The 16,602-nt window shown below is 50.3% G+C and overlaps 1 protein-coding gene across 1 annotated transcript in view; it reads right to left on the reverse strand.

Moving 5' to 3' along the window:
* Positions 1-16,602, reverse strand: part of Nid1 (nidogen 1) — a 71,110-nt gene that overhangs the window by 36,231 nt on the left and 18,277 nt on the right. Inside the window, exons 4-9 of the mRNA XM_047520757.1 lie at positions 15,649-16,031; positions 13,261-13,410; positions 9,784-10,035; positions 7,435-7,635; positions 4,687-4,932; positions 2,987-3,130 (exon numbers count right to left, since the gene is read on the reverse strand). Coding sequence (XP_047376713.1) covers positions 2,987-3,130; positions 4,687-4,932; positions 7,435-7,635; positions 9,784-10,035; positions 13,261-13,410; positions 15,649-16,031 — 1,376 coding nt within the window. The remainder of the gene's footprint in view (positions 1-2,986; positions 3,131-4,686; positions 4,933-7,434; positions 7,636-9,783; positions 10,036-13,260; positions 13,411-15,648; positions 16,032-16,602) is intronic.

A 16,602-nucleotide genomic window follows, 5' to 3' on the forward strand; every position in this document is an offset into this window, starting at 1 on the left:
ACGTGGCCCCTAGCAAGACTCTCCTGCCATGCAGGTGCCCACATACCAGCCAAGCTGGATGACACCCTTTCTTTAGAGACAAGACTCACGATTTCCATGCTAATGTTTCAGGGTCCTTGCAGTTTGGAAAGTTTTCCGAAGGTATGATATAAATCTTCTCTTCTGTAAATTGAGGCCAGGACCTTAAGCCTTTCTTTCTTGGGAACAGTGACCTGGTAACTATGACAACTGCCTCTCATAGCATACCACGGCATCTGCTTGGAGATGCACATTCTTCAACTCGCGGTCAACTTCTCTCTGTACAGAGAGTCCCTCCATGTAACCACTCCCTGGTCCAGTAGCAAATCCTGGGTCATTTTTTTTTGCTTTTTTCAGAGTAATTACTTTTCACATATTTTCCTCCAATCTGGCTCTTTTTTAAAGGCCAGGGTCTTCGAGGAGAAGAATCTTGTTACTGATGCGTTCAACGCCTTCTGCATACTCAGAAGAACCACTCGATGAGAGACTAACCAGTACCGTCTCGACAGAGTCCTCACTAGAAGTGCACAGCCTCACTAGAAGGGCACAAGGGCGTGGAGTGCCACCGTTCAACCGGAAATCAAAATTCCCGGGGAGGTTTGCCCTGAGCCGGGACCCAACTCGCCTGCTTGATGTCACGCATCATCATATCAATGGCGCACATGCCCGAGTCACAAAGGTCACCCTCCTTCTCCTCCGCGGCACTTCCCAGGTCAAAACAACACAGGAAGCTTAGTGCACTTTCCTATTGAAAGCCTCGTGTCCCGACACATTAACACTCCGACGCGCGTTGTAGTGACCCGGAACAATGACTAGCCCGGCTGGGGACAGTCCCACATTCCACAGAGCTAACATTCCAGAATGATGACTGACCTCAGCACAAAATGCACATATGACCACCTGCCCTCCCAGGCAAGGGCCCCTGAGAACTTCCGAGGACAGTGGCGGATGGCATGAGGCACGTCTGGCCGAGCTCAGGCACCAAGAGCAGAATCAGCAGCAGGCTGGGTCCCCCACGCCTCAGTAACACTCGGTGGCTTATGAAGTTGAAGTTGATGTGGCTGCAGAAGGACTAAGGAGGTGTGGCTGAATAAAGGAGGCCCGCCCGCGTGGTGTCCGTCACCTCCTCACGGTGCAGGAGGGCTCTGCAAATCCACGCAGAGCTGTGCTGCTGGGGACTGTCCTGGCTCAGCACAGCCACTCAAGACCACCTGGCTCTTTCGGGAAAGTCTGGGCAACTGGTGGTTTAGTGGAGCGGGCACTGTGTCCTCTCTGGTGGGGTGCTACCAGGAAGGGGAGTCTCAGGTTGGATTCTGCCACACATACAGAGTCATCAGCCAGCTGGCCAAACGAGCACACGGCCCGTCTCTGGGTCAAGTTCCTGCCCTCCGATGCTTCAGGCATCCCGATGAGCACCTTGCAGGCAAGGGTCACTGAAGCAAAGGCCACAGCGCCCTGCACCGGGATCTGCTGAGCTCCGCATTAAATCACCCGCCACAGCCGCCATCGGTCAGTGGAGCTGAATTCCAGACCAAAGGCATTATTCCCAAGTTCCAAGGCTGTCGGCTTGCCAGATTCTTCTTCCCCAGTCAAGCAAGGGTGGAGGGAGCTGCCTGTTTTTCTGGGCAAACATGTGAACATGCTCCGCCCTGTGCTGGGAGTCGCGGGTCCAGCATTCCTTAGCCTTACTAGGGAGCTCTATGCTGCAGATTTAGGCAGTGCTGGCTTGGGGGTCGGCCATTCCTGCCGTCGGTACTGGATTAGTGTTGTTAACAAACATAAATTTCAAGCTCTCCACGGGAAAGCCTTTGAAGTACAGTCATTAAGAATAAAACAAGTGCTCACAAGAAGGCAGAGTAATACAGATGCTTGAGTCACAGGCTGAGTTCAAACCCTCTGTCACTGGCTCATGTTAATGAGCCTCTATTTAAAAAAAAATAATGAGTGCTGTCGGGGATGTGGAGAAATCACAACCTTGCACACTCTAGATGGGAGTGCAAAGTGGTACAACTGCTATGGAAAAGACTGTGGGGATTCTCAAAAAATTAAGCACAGAATTGCAATTCAATCCAGTAACCCCACTTTGGAATACACACCCCAAAGAACAGAAAGCAGGGGCTTCAACAGTATTTGTATACCGCGTTCATAACAGCATTATTTGCAATAGCCAAAAAGGTGGGTGCAGCCCACGTGCCCAACTGATAAGATGGATAAACAAAATATAGTATGTGTATATGGTGGAATATTATTCAATCTTCAAAAAGGGAAACTCTGACAGGTGCTACATGGAAGAACCCTGAGGATGTTGCAGTGTGTGAAATCAGCCCGTCACAGAAGGACAAATACTGTGCGATTCCCCTTAGTTGAGGTTCCAAGAATCATCAGATTCACAGAGACAGTAGAACAGTGGCCAGGCACGGGGGGAGGTAATTTAATGGGTCAGTCGGTAGCATGAGATGAAGCGTTCTAGAGAAGGACAGTGGCCAGGGCTGCATAGGAATGTCCTCAGCAGCACCGAACGGCACAGGTAAAATAGTTAAAATGGTAACTTTCACCAAGATTAAGTGTTGGCTTTTTAAAAACAGGAACAACAGACTCTACCCCATGGAAGTGCTGGAGAACTCGATGAGACAGGGCTCCTGAAGCACCAAAGGCAGTCGGCCGGTGAACCAGAGCAGTTACTCACCGGGACGTCGACAGTGCCTCCCGCCTCCCCGCAGCCCTGTGCGCTCAGCATGGAGAGAGGCCACCTGGGGCCTCTGCTCTGCGGCTGCGGCTGCACATTAGCTTTGCTGTACTAAAGGGACGGACCCCTCACTCCAGCGAGGGACGGCAGGGGCGCGGCCTGCACTCCGGGATCTGCGTCTCGTCCCTGCGTCCTCAGCAGACCCAGCTCTCTGGCGTGAGGATCCGATGCCTCCTGCCAGCCCGACTGCCCAGCCCCAAGGGTCGGAACCAAAGGCTGTACCGTAACAGAGCCGCCCATCTCCTCGGAAGCCGATGGAGCACTCGCAGGTGAACTGCGTCCCGGGTCCAGGGCGACAGGCCGCGTTGGTGTCGCACCCGTGGGTGCCGATGTAGCAAGGATTCTGGAGGGCATCCGGGGAGCCATCTGTGAAGCAAGGGCCGCGGGACCAAGTGAGCGGTCAGGTCTCCCTCCCCAGGAAGCAAGCCACAACCGGAGACCCAAGGGCCATCGCTGGAGAGCAGGGGGGTGAGCCAGCCCCTGCATTACCCGGGGCAAAGCTGCGACCCTCCTGTCTGGCTCCCTCCCTGTTTCAGTAAATAAAGTTTTATTGGCAACCAGTCATACCCATTCTCTCACCAATGGTCTGTGGCTGCTCTCATGCTACCCTGGCAGAGCTGAGATACATGTGGCTGGCAGAGGCTAAAATATTACTATCTCTTCCTTCCTGGAAAAAAGTGCCAGGCGCCAAGGCACATGCCTATAATCCCAGTGACTCGGAGGCTGAGAAAGGAGGATCACAAGTTGGAGGCCAGTCTCAGCAATTGAGCAAGACCCTCAGCAACTTAGTGAGATCTTGTTTCAAAATTTTTTAAAAAGGCATCGTGGGGTGGGGGACTGGGGATGTAGTTCAGTGGTTGAGCACCCCTGGGCTCCACCCCAGTCCCCCAAAAAGAAGAAAAAGGCACAGTGCTGACTCCTGATGCCCAGAGGCCCGGCTGTCAAGGGGGAGAGGCTCCGCTACTCTCCTCTGCCTCAGGGCCAGCGAGGGACAGACTGATTGCTGGGGATGTGACTGGGGTACGGAGGAAGAACCACAACTGGAAAGGGGACGTGCCCAGTTACGCAGGACCCCGTGGGACAACAGGAGGACAGGTGGCAACGGTCCCCCAGGGCAGCCCCGTCCACCAGCCCAGCCCCGGGTGCGGGTCTTGGAGAGGGTGGCCTGGGCCCCAGACACGTTCCTTCCCAGTGGAGGGTCCGGGTGTTTGCAAAGCCTGTAGGAATGGTGAAGTAAAGGTGGCAGACACCACGAGGGAAGGCCAGTCGCCATAAAGAAGGGATCCTGCCATTTGCAACATGATGTTAAACACGAGGTGCACACGATCTCACTTAGACGTGGGGGCTCAGCGGAGCTAATGCAGCTGACCTCACAGAAGAGAAAGAGTGTAGGAACCAGAGGGGGGACAGTGAGGAGGGGGCCGAGGGCGGGGGGGCAGCCCGGTGGGAGGAATAACTCCTCACAGCCCAGCAGGGAAGCTGAGGTTGACAGCACTTACTTCAAAATAGCCAGGAGAGGGAATCTGGAATGTTCCCAACTCGAAGGAACAATGTTTGAGGGATGGATAAGCCAATGTCCCTACCTGATCATTGCACGTGGTGTTACCTGCGTAGAAATGAATCACACCACACTCCACAAATACGTACGGTGGCGAAGGTGCCAATTAAAAATAAAAACAACAATTTTAGAAAGTGCTGTCCAAGCCAGCAGCAGCCTTCGGCTTGGGACCCCGTCCATCGCTCATCTGCACCCCGCTCCAGTGGGATTCTAACTGGGTTTTGCAAGAATCACAGCTGACAAGCAATTTTCAGAGTCATTTTAGCATAGTGTTCTTAGGAGAGTAAGCGACCAGAGACCCAAAAACACAGCGCAGGGCTTTTCAAGGAGCGAGGGCAGAGAGGGCACAAGCTCCGCCCCTCACCTCGCACGGGCCCGATGGAGTTGCTGAGGGCGTAGCGCAAGATCCTCTCCTCCTGGTTGTACAGGACGAACACACTGTCCACCGAGAGCTGCTGGGTGCTGGGCAGGGCCGGCCGGGCGTCGTCGTGGACACACTCCTGGAAGGTGATGGTCTGGCGCCACTGGTAGGTGTAGGTGTGGGAAGGCGCAGCCCCGTCCCGCTCCGGCTCCGTCACGGTGTACTCCCGGGTGGAGGAGGAAGTGATCACTGGGTTCAGGAGAAAGAGAGAGACCTTCACTGGGTTCAGGAGGAAGAGAGAGACCTTCACTGGGTTCAGGAGGAAGAGAGAGACCTTCACTGGGTTCAGGAGGAAGAGAGAGACCTTCACTGGGTTCAGGAGGAAGAGAGAGACCTTCACTGGGTTCAGGAGGAAGAGAGAGACCTTCACTGGGTTCAGGAGGAAGAGAGAGACCTTCACTGGGTTCAGGAGGAAGAGAGAGACCTTCACTGGGTTCAGGAGGAAGAGAGAGACCTTCACTGGGTTCAGGAGGAAGAGAGAGACCTTCACTGGGTTCAGGAGGAAGAGAGAGACCTTCACTGGGTTCAGGAGGAAGAGAGAGACCTTCACTGGGTTCAGGAGGAAGAGAGAGACCTTCACTGGGTTCAGGAGGAAGAGAGAGACCTTCACTGGGTTCAGGAGGAAGAGAGAGACCTTCACTGGGTTCAGGAGGAAGAGAGAGAGACCTTCACTGATGCAAGATTCCTCTCCTCACCCTGGGCTTTGAAACCACACAGGGCGTCCGGTCCATGACACAACAGAGGGCAGGGCCACGGGCTGGTCAAGGAAGGCCATCCATGCTGCCTGCCGGATGTCCCTGACCGTCACCGATAGGATTTGCATTATTAATGTGTGCTGCTTTTTGAATCGAGGAGCTCTCCGTAGGTTGCTAGGACTCCAAGAACTAGAGACAAGGTGTGGTGGAAAGAGCACACCTCGGGAGGTGAACCTGAGCTCACTCCTCAGACCACCAGTGGATGAGATGCCCGCCGGTTACAAGCAGCACCAGCCTCAGGTTCTTTTTCGAAACGGGCTGGGCATGGATCAGATAATGTCTGTAAAATTTTTGGAATCAAGCAAACTAACACTATTACCAAGACAACAACCATTTCCTGAGCATTTACGACACAGCTAGCAGCGTGTCACTGCTTTCTGCAGTTGACCTCGCTCAGGGGTCAATAAACAGGGCTGCTCCTCAACCCAATCAAGCAGTGCTGTCATATTAAAGAAATGGGACATTAGGGGCTGGGCTGGGGCTCGGTGGTGGAGTGCTTGCCAGGCATGCGTGAGGACCGGGTTCAATTCTCAGCACCACAGATAAATAAATGAATAAAATAAAGGTCTATCAACACCTAAAAAAATTTTTTTTAAATGGAACACTAAATGCATCTTAGCAGCCACTTTTGGCAAAACAACTCAAGTGTCCTGAGCGAACCTCAGCAGAGGAGAGGAGAGGCAGCCCCACGCAGAGCAGCTGCTATCCGCCCATGAGATGAAACCCTCAGCTTCCTATTTAAAAGAAAGTATAAAAGGCTCTTTATCTCTGTGTGCTCTGCTGCAGTGTGCTCCATAGCAGAAGCATGGAAGCCTGGAGAAGCCTCCATAGCAGAAGCATGGAGGATAAACACCAGATCAGCGTGCCCTTCCGGTCCCGCTGCCCTGCAGGCTGCCAGAAGGCCACGGGGCCAGGCAGGCTGCCCTGCAGCCCTGGCACTCCCTCCGCAGGCCCCACCCCAGGGGGACTGGCCCAGGCCCAGAGCCCTGGACAAGCGATTTCACAGGGACCTTTAAAAAAAAAAAAACTCCCTATTGTTTGACTGAGTACCTTTGTTTCTAGAAACTGAGTCCCAGAAGAGTCAGAAATTTGGCCAAGAGTTATGTAAAGACAGTCATTAGAGAAAGCTAGACATAACCTAAGCTTTAGGACACAGGAGAATGGTTTAAACTAACAGTCAGCCAGCGGAACTGGAGACTCCTGTAGAGGGGTTTCCGAGGGCTACTTTCTGGAATTATTAAATAGTCATGGTGTGATGTGAGCTGGGGAGGTAAAGACAAAACAATGCAGCATGACTGCGGTTTGATTTAAATAAAACGATACATCCAAATATAAATTATATAATCATATCAAGGTTAAATTTCCTGATTTTGATCATAGAATGTCTTTGTTCTTAGGGAAAACACATGAAGTGTTTAGGAGACGAACTATTATGATCTATACAACCGACTCTCACATGGTCAGGAAAAAATTGCACACATATTCACATACACGCATGCACACACAGGCGCACACACACACACACACAGGGACATAGCAAAATGTTAATGGGTAAAGCTGGATACACGGTATGCGGAATTCTTTGTGGTAACAAATGGAGAATAAATGCAGTTTAAAAAGCTACAAGCAGATGTATAGTAGGTAAAATTTTATCATTTTATTTTGAACTATGGAACATGTTGGGATATTTGTGATAGATGCTGGGGAGAGGAATTACACTCAAATGAATTCCCAAGTTAAGTTTTTCCTGTTTTGCACTAATTCCCTACATCAGTACTCCGGTCTATCCCTGGGGGACAAGGAGTGTAATAAGGAAAGGTCCTGCATAATCCCCTCTCCAGACCCCAGAGTGGGCCCAGGTCCACGAGGCCACAGAGCTGGTCAGGAGCTCAGGGTGGGCTGGCACTGACCCCGGGCGGCCCAGGCTGGGACTCACCTGAGCTGGAGTAGTGGTAGAGCTCGGTGTAGGGTTCCATGTGCACCAAGGAGCCAGACGGGATCTGCGGCAAGCGGCCCTCCAGCTCCGTGTCGATGGTCAGGTGCCCGTGCTCGTCAATGCCGCTGAACTGCTGCTTAATGACCAGCTTGCCCGGATGCCCCACGAAGGTCACCTCAGCCTGCCGGGTGAACTCGCCCCCTGGAAAGCAAGACTGACCTGTCAGTCCGCCATCTGGCAAGTCCCCCTCCTGCCCATCACGGGCTCCAGGGGCGGTGCCATGAGGTGCAGGGTGGGCAGGGACCTCCTCTGAAGGTGCTTCCGTCTGGTTGGGAGGACATGGGGCTGGAGACACTGAGGACAGGGCCCGGACATCCCTGCGGTCCAACAGAGCCACACGGAGGAGAGCTGCTTCCCAGCCACCACCAGCACCTGCAATGTGCTGGCTCCAGGCTGGGTCAGAAAAAGCAGGGGACCTGGTCTGCGCCCAGCTGTGCTCAGTTCTGGCTGGGTGAACTTGAATAAGCTACTTAAACCCTCTGAGCCTCCATCTCCCGGTGTTATAAAAGGGGACAATCTATCTTAGAGGGATCAGAGGACAGGAAGTATGTTAAAAAGTGTTCTGCAAAACTGTCCAGAGCTCTGCGATGCCAGCGTGGTGATAACTATTGAAGCAGCTAAGTCCCAGCCAGCATGGGCCCGTTGCTCCGGGAAAGCCACCACAAGCTTCAGTGTTGACTTGGGACCTCCCAGTGGTCTGAGCAAGGCAGCAGCCCCAACAGGCAGGGAGACACTTCCCCCTCCGTCCAGTTGCTTCCTTCTCCACGGGGCACACTCCCACCCCAGCAGGGAACAGCAAACCAGCCCCAGCCCCAGGGCTAGACCACACGGGCTGCCGCCTTTGCATCACTCCCGAGAGAATGCGCTTTACATTTTTAGATGGTTAAAAATAATCAAAATAAGAATATTGTTTCATGATATGTGAAAAATATATGAAATTTAAACTTCAGTGCTCACTAATAAAGTTTTATTGAAACACTGTCATGCTCATCTGCGTACATGCTGCCTACGGTAGCCTCTCTCTACGGTGACAGTTGAGTAGCTGCAGCAGAGGCCCATGTAGCCTAAAATATTTGGTCAAAGCTTAAAATATTTACTAAATGGCCTTTTGTAGGAAACATATGACAACTTCTGCTTTGTTTTTACCCAATTTTCAAGGAAATATCCAATTGATAACACACGTCCTAGAGAAATTAAGAGTTACAAAGATTTGCTGGTGTAAGGAATTTGAAATTCTCCCTCTCCTGTGCTACAGAGCATCACCCATACATGGTAACTGACTACTAATCAGCACCCCTGAGTAGGGTCTGTGGGCGGGCTGCAGCTCAGCTGTTTGCAAAGAGCATCTTGCTGGCCTGAGAACATGAATGTGGTTACGATATTCAGAATAGGCATGCCCGTGGAACAGGAAGAAGACAGTAGGCCCAAATAGGCAAGTCTTAGGGTAGGTTCCCCCGTTCACACCAGGTCTTCTCCTTTCTTAAATGACCACGCTTCAGGAAGCTGTGCGTTTTCACCTGTAACTTCAGGAGAATGACCAGGTAAGGCCAAGGCAGAGACCCTGATCCCAGCAGAGCTCCCACCAACCAGCCCGGGCTAAGGCTCCAGGTGGTTCAGGCAGTGGGGGAAGGCGGGCATAGGGAGTCAGAGACAGAGGTGAGGCCCAGCGCAACAGGCCGCAGGTCCAGGAAGTGCCCAGAGATGAAGGATGCAGGCTCTTCCACTCCAGCCGTTCCCAGGAATGGGCCCTGGCACACACAGGGGGACTGGCCACACACCAAGGAAACATCCCCAGTGATCTGCCCACACATCCATGGAAGACTGAACTTTCTTAGAGCCTCTGAGGTTTCCTAAGAGTCATGAGAGTGATGTTTACGGGCTTAATTTACTACCTGGATGTGGCAGTTTCCTTTTTTCTGAGAAGATACTGAGAGAAGGTCAAATGTCAGCTTCAGATTGCTTTGGAATTTGGAGGCAGGCTTGACAAGGAGAATGAGGTTGTGGGTACATGTGAGCTGACATCACTTGTTCTGCAGAGACTACTATTCTGAATAGTCACCAATAAATTGCTCCCTGTTTAAAACACAATTCTAGGCAGTCTCAGTTAATGAAGACTGTGTTAATCTGGCTTCATCATCGTATTTCCAGGACAGAACTACAGGGACACTTCTACAGACAAAGTGCTCATCAAAAACCGCCTGCAGCCTCAGAGTGCCCTCTGCACTCATTCCCAGGCCTTCCCAGGTCACACCGTGTGGGACACTGATTTTAACGTCAGATGTACATTACCAGTGATGCTGAACCCATTCTTGAATCCGTCCTGCTCCACCGCGAACATCCATCCAATGATGCCTCCAATGGGCGCCAAAGGAAGCAGAGAGTAGCCAATGCTCTCAGGAATGGTGCTGATGGCCGTGTAGGAGCGTCCATGGTTCATTACCACATAGGAGTGGAGGTCGGTGTTCTCGAAGACAACGGGGACCTGGCTGCTTCCCACAAAGATCCTTCCCCTCACCTTGCCATTGACACGCTGCGGGGAGCCTGAGACAGAAACAGAAGAAGAAGTGGAGAAGCTTTCCAGCCAGCCTTCCAAACAAAGGAGCAGGTCCACAAGGGCCTGTGCCCATTCATGAAGAAAGCACTGGGAAAAGAGAAGCAACCACAGCCATGACTGTGCACCAGGAGCCTTAGCAATTCCAACATGGCTGCCTCTTCCAGGTCACTGAGAACAGACAGAATGAAAGATAGCTCCACTGGGAGCCACTGCGTGATCTGGAACCTCAGGGTAAATAATTCCAGGAGAAGAGCAGTATCACAGGTGATCTAGACAGCACAATAGCACCTTAGATCTTCTGAGAGGAAAAGAGCAGAATTACTCATTCTCCAGGACAGCAGTGAGACTAAACTGAATGGCCCTAGGAATCTGAGGCATGTGGCTATGGATCCAGGACACACCTTAACAAGCACTTGGGCTCAACTAGGTCTTATTCCCCAAGCTTAAGGTGAACAGCTAAGTTCTGGGGCCTCAGGCAGCCTGAGCCAGAAGAGATGTGGGCAGGGTGGACATCACAGACCACAGACAGGCCCTCTGAAACACAGCCACCTCATAGACTGGGGCAGAGGGAAGTGTTGGTAACCACTCCTTTTAGGCAACTGGAAATGATGGGACAGAGACCTGACAAAGCAAATGTGGACGCTCCCCTGGTGAACTGGTAAACAGCACATGTAGAACCTCATTGCTTTAGAAGTCACATTCTTAAGTGTTAGCCTACAGCTAGGGGAAAACTGCTAAGAGGCCAAGGTGGGACCGTACGGTCAATCGTTTTCTGTATTACATATCTGAATATTTATACCTTGCATATATTTAGTATTGTTGAATAAGGAAAAAATAAGAACTAAAGAAATTAAATTGCTCTTATGGTATTTAAATAAGAAAACTGAAGATTACTATGTGACCCAACAATTCCAATTCCTCAGTATATATACCCAAGAGAACAGAACACATATGTCCACAGGTTATTGTGTACACAGATGCAGGCTTTACTCAAAACAGCTCAAAATGGAAACAACCCAAAGGTCCATCAACTGATAAATGGATAAACAAAATATGGCTTATTCATCCCTAAGTATTATTGAGCTAGAAGAAGGAATGAAATGCTGCTGGGTACTTCAACAAGGATAAACCTTGAAAACACCGTGACAAGTGAATACATCGCGCATGACTCCATTTATATAAAATGTCCAGAATAGGAAAGACCCTAGGAACAGAAATCAGGATAGTGGTGGATGCCGCTGGGGACTCTGGGGAATCAAGAGTGATCGCTGATCGTGAGTGTGAGGAATCTGTTCTATGATTAGACAGAGGCAATGGCTGCACAACCTCATGAATCCAGGAAATGCCATCAAATTGTCTAGGTTGATGAGGTATGTGAACTGTGTCTCACCACAACAAAAGCCGAAGCAAGAGGTAAACAGAAGATAAAATGAAGGTCACCTTGGTTGCTTAGATGTGATGGGGAATTAAATTCTATCAGCTACTGAGCGTATATCTTGTTTATCCTCCTGGATCTGAATCACCAGGAACATGACTCACCCATCCCCTTACTTGCTCTTGGCAGTTTTCTTCACATAGAAAATTCTCGGTAAACTTTGTGGAATAATCCTGCACAGATGGGTTCATAGCTTGGTGTCCTCTATGTTCTGGTGACCTTTTACTGGTTGGACGTGCCCAGGTTCTAAACAGGGTCACCCACAAGCCAGGTCACATCTGACAGAGCAATTCTGCACACATTGTTCGATTACACTGGAGAATGCTGTGAATCCAGCAGGCTAATAGCGAAAAAATGCATCCCAGAACAATTACAGAAACAAGCAGGAAAGCCAAGTGGAGAAAAGCAACAGAAATTTTCCACCAAACTTTGGACTAGAAAAAAAAGTAGCAAGGATCCAACAAATATTTAAACCACAAAACTATTACAGGGTGTGTATATAACGTCAAAATTTGTGGCTGAACAGTTTGTGATCTCTGAGTTTGCTGCCAAACAAACTGCTCAGCATTTTGAGCTCTGCTCTTTGGTGCGGGAAGCTAATGAGGTTGCTCTTTAAGAATAAGCTCTCATTGTGGATTTTGGAAGCTTCTCCAGGGTGGGGAGGTATAAAAGCCAAGCCTGAAACAAAGAGGCAAAGGCACACAATCCCTGGGGTGACGAGATTTGGAAGAAAATAGAAAACATGCTAAAGAAGTTAAAAAAACAACCCCCCAAATTAATATGAAAAGTATACTGAATTTTCTTCCATGGTAGAAGATAGTATTTTAAAAAATAAAAATAAAATTTTTTTTATCTAATTAAGACCCAGAAGGAAATAATTCTTTTTTTTTTTTGACAAATTAAAATGATTGACTTAACAACAGCTATGGCCAGGAATTAGATTCTCCAACTGGCATTCATTTAGTAGAATTTTGCAAAGCAATTGAAGTTCCCATTAAGCATACAAGGAAAGTGACCCATGACAAGTGAAGCAATTTGGTGGCAGATGAAGGGACAAAGGCTTAGCATGGTGGGGTTTTGTTTTAATTCTGGCCTCACTCAGAGTGAACTGTTAACCAGGAGCCCTGGATTTGCACAGCAAAGATTCCTCTGACCATCTGGGGGCATCAAGGCCAGTTCTGGGGACAGAGTTAAGGGTGGATAGCCCACTGTGGAGTCTCCTTTGGATCTGGCCCCACAGTAGGTCTGACCCTCTGAGATGAACTGAGTGTACCCCTGAGCTCCCTAGAAGCCCTGCTATGATTTCAGGGCAGGAGGAAAGAGAAACATGGGAGGAACCTGGTGCAATCCTGACCCACTACAGGTCACCGGCTAAACCAGCATCCTGGGTCTTGCGGGGCCACGACCATTAAGACAGACCTGTGGGCAGCACCAGGGAAAACAGGAGACTCCAGGGACAAAGACGTGGAAGAGGTGTGGCACAGACTGAGGCAAATAAGGGGCCTGGGTAATGCCTGGTCCAGGCTGCAGCACTTCAGCACTGGGACAGCTGTGAAGAGGGACTCCCTATGCTCCCAATGGCTGTCACCTCCAAGATGCAGAAGGAGCACAGGAAAGAAAGGCGCTTCACCATATTAGAAAAGTGAACATTTCCAGAGGAACGCAGGGTAGCCGAGGAGAAGACCTGGGGGAGAGCTGGCACAGCAGGAAACCTGCGCCCTCCCGCCATGCGGGCACGGGTCTCCCTGCCCCAGGGGGAGCCGCTGGGAGCGGTTACCTTCCGCAACGCACTGCCGGCCGTTGCCCGTGTAGCCCGCCACGCAGCGGCAGCAGAAGCCCGTGGCGTGGTCCCTGCACTCGGCGTGCACCGAGCACTGGTGCCTGCTGTTGGCGCACGTCTGCCGGGAGTCCGTGTTGTAGCTGAACACTGTTTCCGAAAAAGAACAAGAGGGCACACCCGTCAGCAGTGCGCTGGGCGCGGGGCCGGGAGGTCTCCTCGTGCGCCCCGCCCCGCGGGGCCCTATCTGCCTGGGCATCAGCTCACCCGGGAAGACCCAGCCCACTGCGTGCAGCTAGCGGATGACGGGGCTCCGCGGCTCACCACCGGGGCAAACGGGTCTAACAGCAGCCGAGAACTAACAAGCGTGAACCACCAAAACCACCACAGCCCAGGGTTCCCCAAGTCGCCCAAGTGCCGCCATTGGGGTCAATCTAGGATGAGGTCTGATGCCTTTTGGGGGGAACCTTAAACTATATCTACATAGTTTTTACTACTTTTTTTTTACTGTGGCAAAATACATACAACATAAAATCTGTCATTTCAACAACCTTTAAATACATATATTTACTACATATTTATGTAAAGCTCTTCCTTTCTCCCAGGGAATAATTCAGAAATTCTGATACTCAAAAGCTGATCAGAAATAATCCCTCAGTTACAGTTGGTCTAAAAAGTCTTTGACCCAAGTATCAAAAAGAATCTCTTCTAGTTGGAATTCCCACCTCCCCAGTTCATTTTATTAGAATCATGAACTAGCCCATTAAATTTAATGATCCAGAGCAAATTAATTTGGAATGAGTTCAAAAGCACAAGAGGAGTGAACTTTTAGAGGGGATAATGATCTCATTTATAGTTGACTGTTACCAGTGGAGATCAAAGAGTCACCCCAGGTAGATTCCACTGGTCCTGCAGCCTGGAGGGGATTTCCGGTGTGTGTAAGGATGCTGTTCATGGTGAGAGGCATTTGGGACCTGAACTGAACATACGGATACTGCTGATTGCATAAGTCCCAGCTGTGGCCAGCTCTCAGTGGGGCCCTGTGACTTGCGTGTCTGAGGGCGACTATTCAGATAACACCAGGAATGCACTGCTGGCCACAGAAAGCCAACCTTTATAATAAACACAACAAAACAACTGGGAGAGAGGGACAGAAGAACCTCTTGTTACAGACACATTTTGAGTTCAAATCTAGGCTTTTTCCAGCATCAAGTAATACACTGCCTTAAGCTGTTGGGGCTAGATATGGTCTTGAAAAGCAATGGCTTCGCAAATGAGAATTTCAAAGATGCCTAGGAAGGGTGGAAATAGGATGAGGCTCCAAACTCGATCTGTGCAAATAAACATACTCAACACTCGGGGAGATCAAACTAGACCCATGACAGGGTGCCATTCCTGAGAGGCGTGGGCATCACCCCAGGAATCCCAGCACAGGGGGTGGTTCAGACAGGAACCCATCCTGCTGTCACATGGCAATGCCTCTATTTCTGTGCCTCAGAAGTGAGTGATCACATTGCCCAGGAAGCACCCCAGTTTGTCTGTAGCTTGGGATACTCAATAAGAACCAGGATTTCTGACCAATGCTATAAGACCCATCAAAAGAAGTAAGGAGAAAAATTTTTAAAAATGAGTGAAGAGGGTGGGGTGAACTAGATTCTCCTGGGAACAATAAAGAATCATAAGAAATAGGTTCCAAGTCTTGGACCACTGCATTCATAGGAATCTCAATGGATTGCATGCAACCTCCAGAGAAAAAATAAAGTACAGTTTAGTTCGAACATCTCTCATTAGACAAACTGAATTATGCTCAAACTATTTTTCTTCAAAATATAGAAAAACCCTAATACAGTTGACTAAAAAATATTATACTGTAAAACTATTTTTTAAAGGGGATCTGCTTATTTTTTATTTTTTAACCTTCATAAATCAACTCTGAGACTGAGAGGTCCTGGGAGAAAAAATAATCAGCCATTCTAATTCCAAAACCAAGAGGAAATACATGTGAAAGATAAGCCACATAAACAGCCAAGAGAACTTTTACAATGTTTTTTCAGGTGGATGAATACATTTCTGATCTCAGAAGTCACAAATAAGAAAATCTGACTTTCAAAACAACTCTAAAGTGTGCTTCTCTTTAAAACAGACAGAATGGAATACAAAGAATCTTGAAAGAGGACACATAACCCCAGTCTCCAGAACCACAGTCCTAATCCCAGGAGAGATCCCTGGGCTTTTCAAAGGCACCGAGGCTGCACCCCCTGCTCCCAGCTCTGAGTTCAGCCCCGCTTCCCCAAGTGCCCACCCTTACAAGCCCCCACACAACGCGTGTGACCAACACCCCCAGCAGTGCTCCCATCTGGGAACCCGAGAGTGGCTTGAGGGTCTTACCAACTCCTGTTTCCTCCACTTCATCCACATCTATGACCTGGGGGTGCTGCTGAGGAAACTTCTCCACGGGCAGTTGGAAGGACCTGGTCCTCTCTGTGGAGGGTCCTAAGGGTCTCTCAGTAGCCCCGTGGCGTGGGGAGGGGACAGTGGGGACATTGTATGTGTCGGTATCTCCCCTTCTTGAAGTCTTGTAGGGGGAGGATGTGGTGCCCACATCCTCCAGACCCAGATGAGCCGTCACCAGGTCGTAATCTTCATCCTCCTCCTCATACTCTGCTCCATCGTCAGGTCCGAGGTTCACGTCTGCAGGTACCACGCCACTGGTCGTGGCTGGACTCCCGATCTCAAACACCCACACGCCTTGGTGCCCAGAGTTGCTACTCCTAGGGAACAAGGAAGGCTTGTCGGAAACTGGCCAGCAGCCCCTACTCACCAAGGGGAGGAGCCCTGGGGACCTCTGTCGATGTGAAACCCATCGCCCATACCCACCCACAGCCGGGGCTGGATAGCGGAGTGGGGCGGGTAGCAGCCATTGGGTCTGGTTATCACAGGCGGTTCAGGGCAATTTGAGGAGGCTGAACTCAAATGGGCACAACACTAGCAAGGGCTCAGCCTCCACCATCCCCCCAGGTGGGCTAAAGGACTTTAAAGGACTCACAAGGCTGCCTGCTGTGCTGACCACTGGTTACCTGCCCTACCTCATGTGCTAGGGTGGCTGCAGTCATTCATTGTCTCCGCTATGCCCTTTTCCTGGTGATATAACAGAATACACAGTTGCTCTCTGTCCCTACTTCCTGACACAAGAGTTCTGAACACACTTGGACTTTCCAGAATGATAGAAGTGTCCTTTGTAAGCTAGTGAGTTGACTCTTGGTTGGGGGGCTCCCGGATAGCCTCAGATTAGAGGATGGTGGCCAGGAAGACCAAGCCATGATGAGAGAGTGGGAAGGTTCT

This window comes from Sciurus carolinensis, chromosome 12, assembly GCF_902686445.1.
Source record: "Sciurus carolinensis chromosome 12, mSciCar1.2, whole genome shotgun sequence".
Lineage (NCBI taxonomy): Eukaryota > Metazoa > Chordata > Mammalia > Rodentia > Sciuridae > Sciurus > Sciurus carolinensis.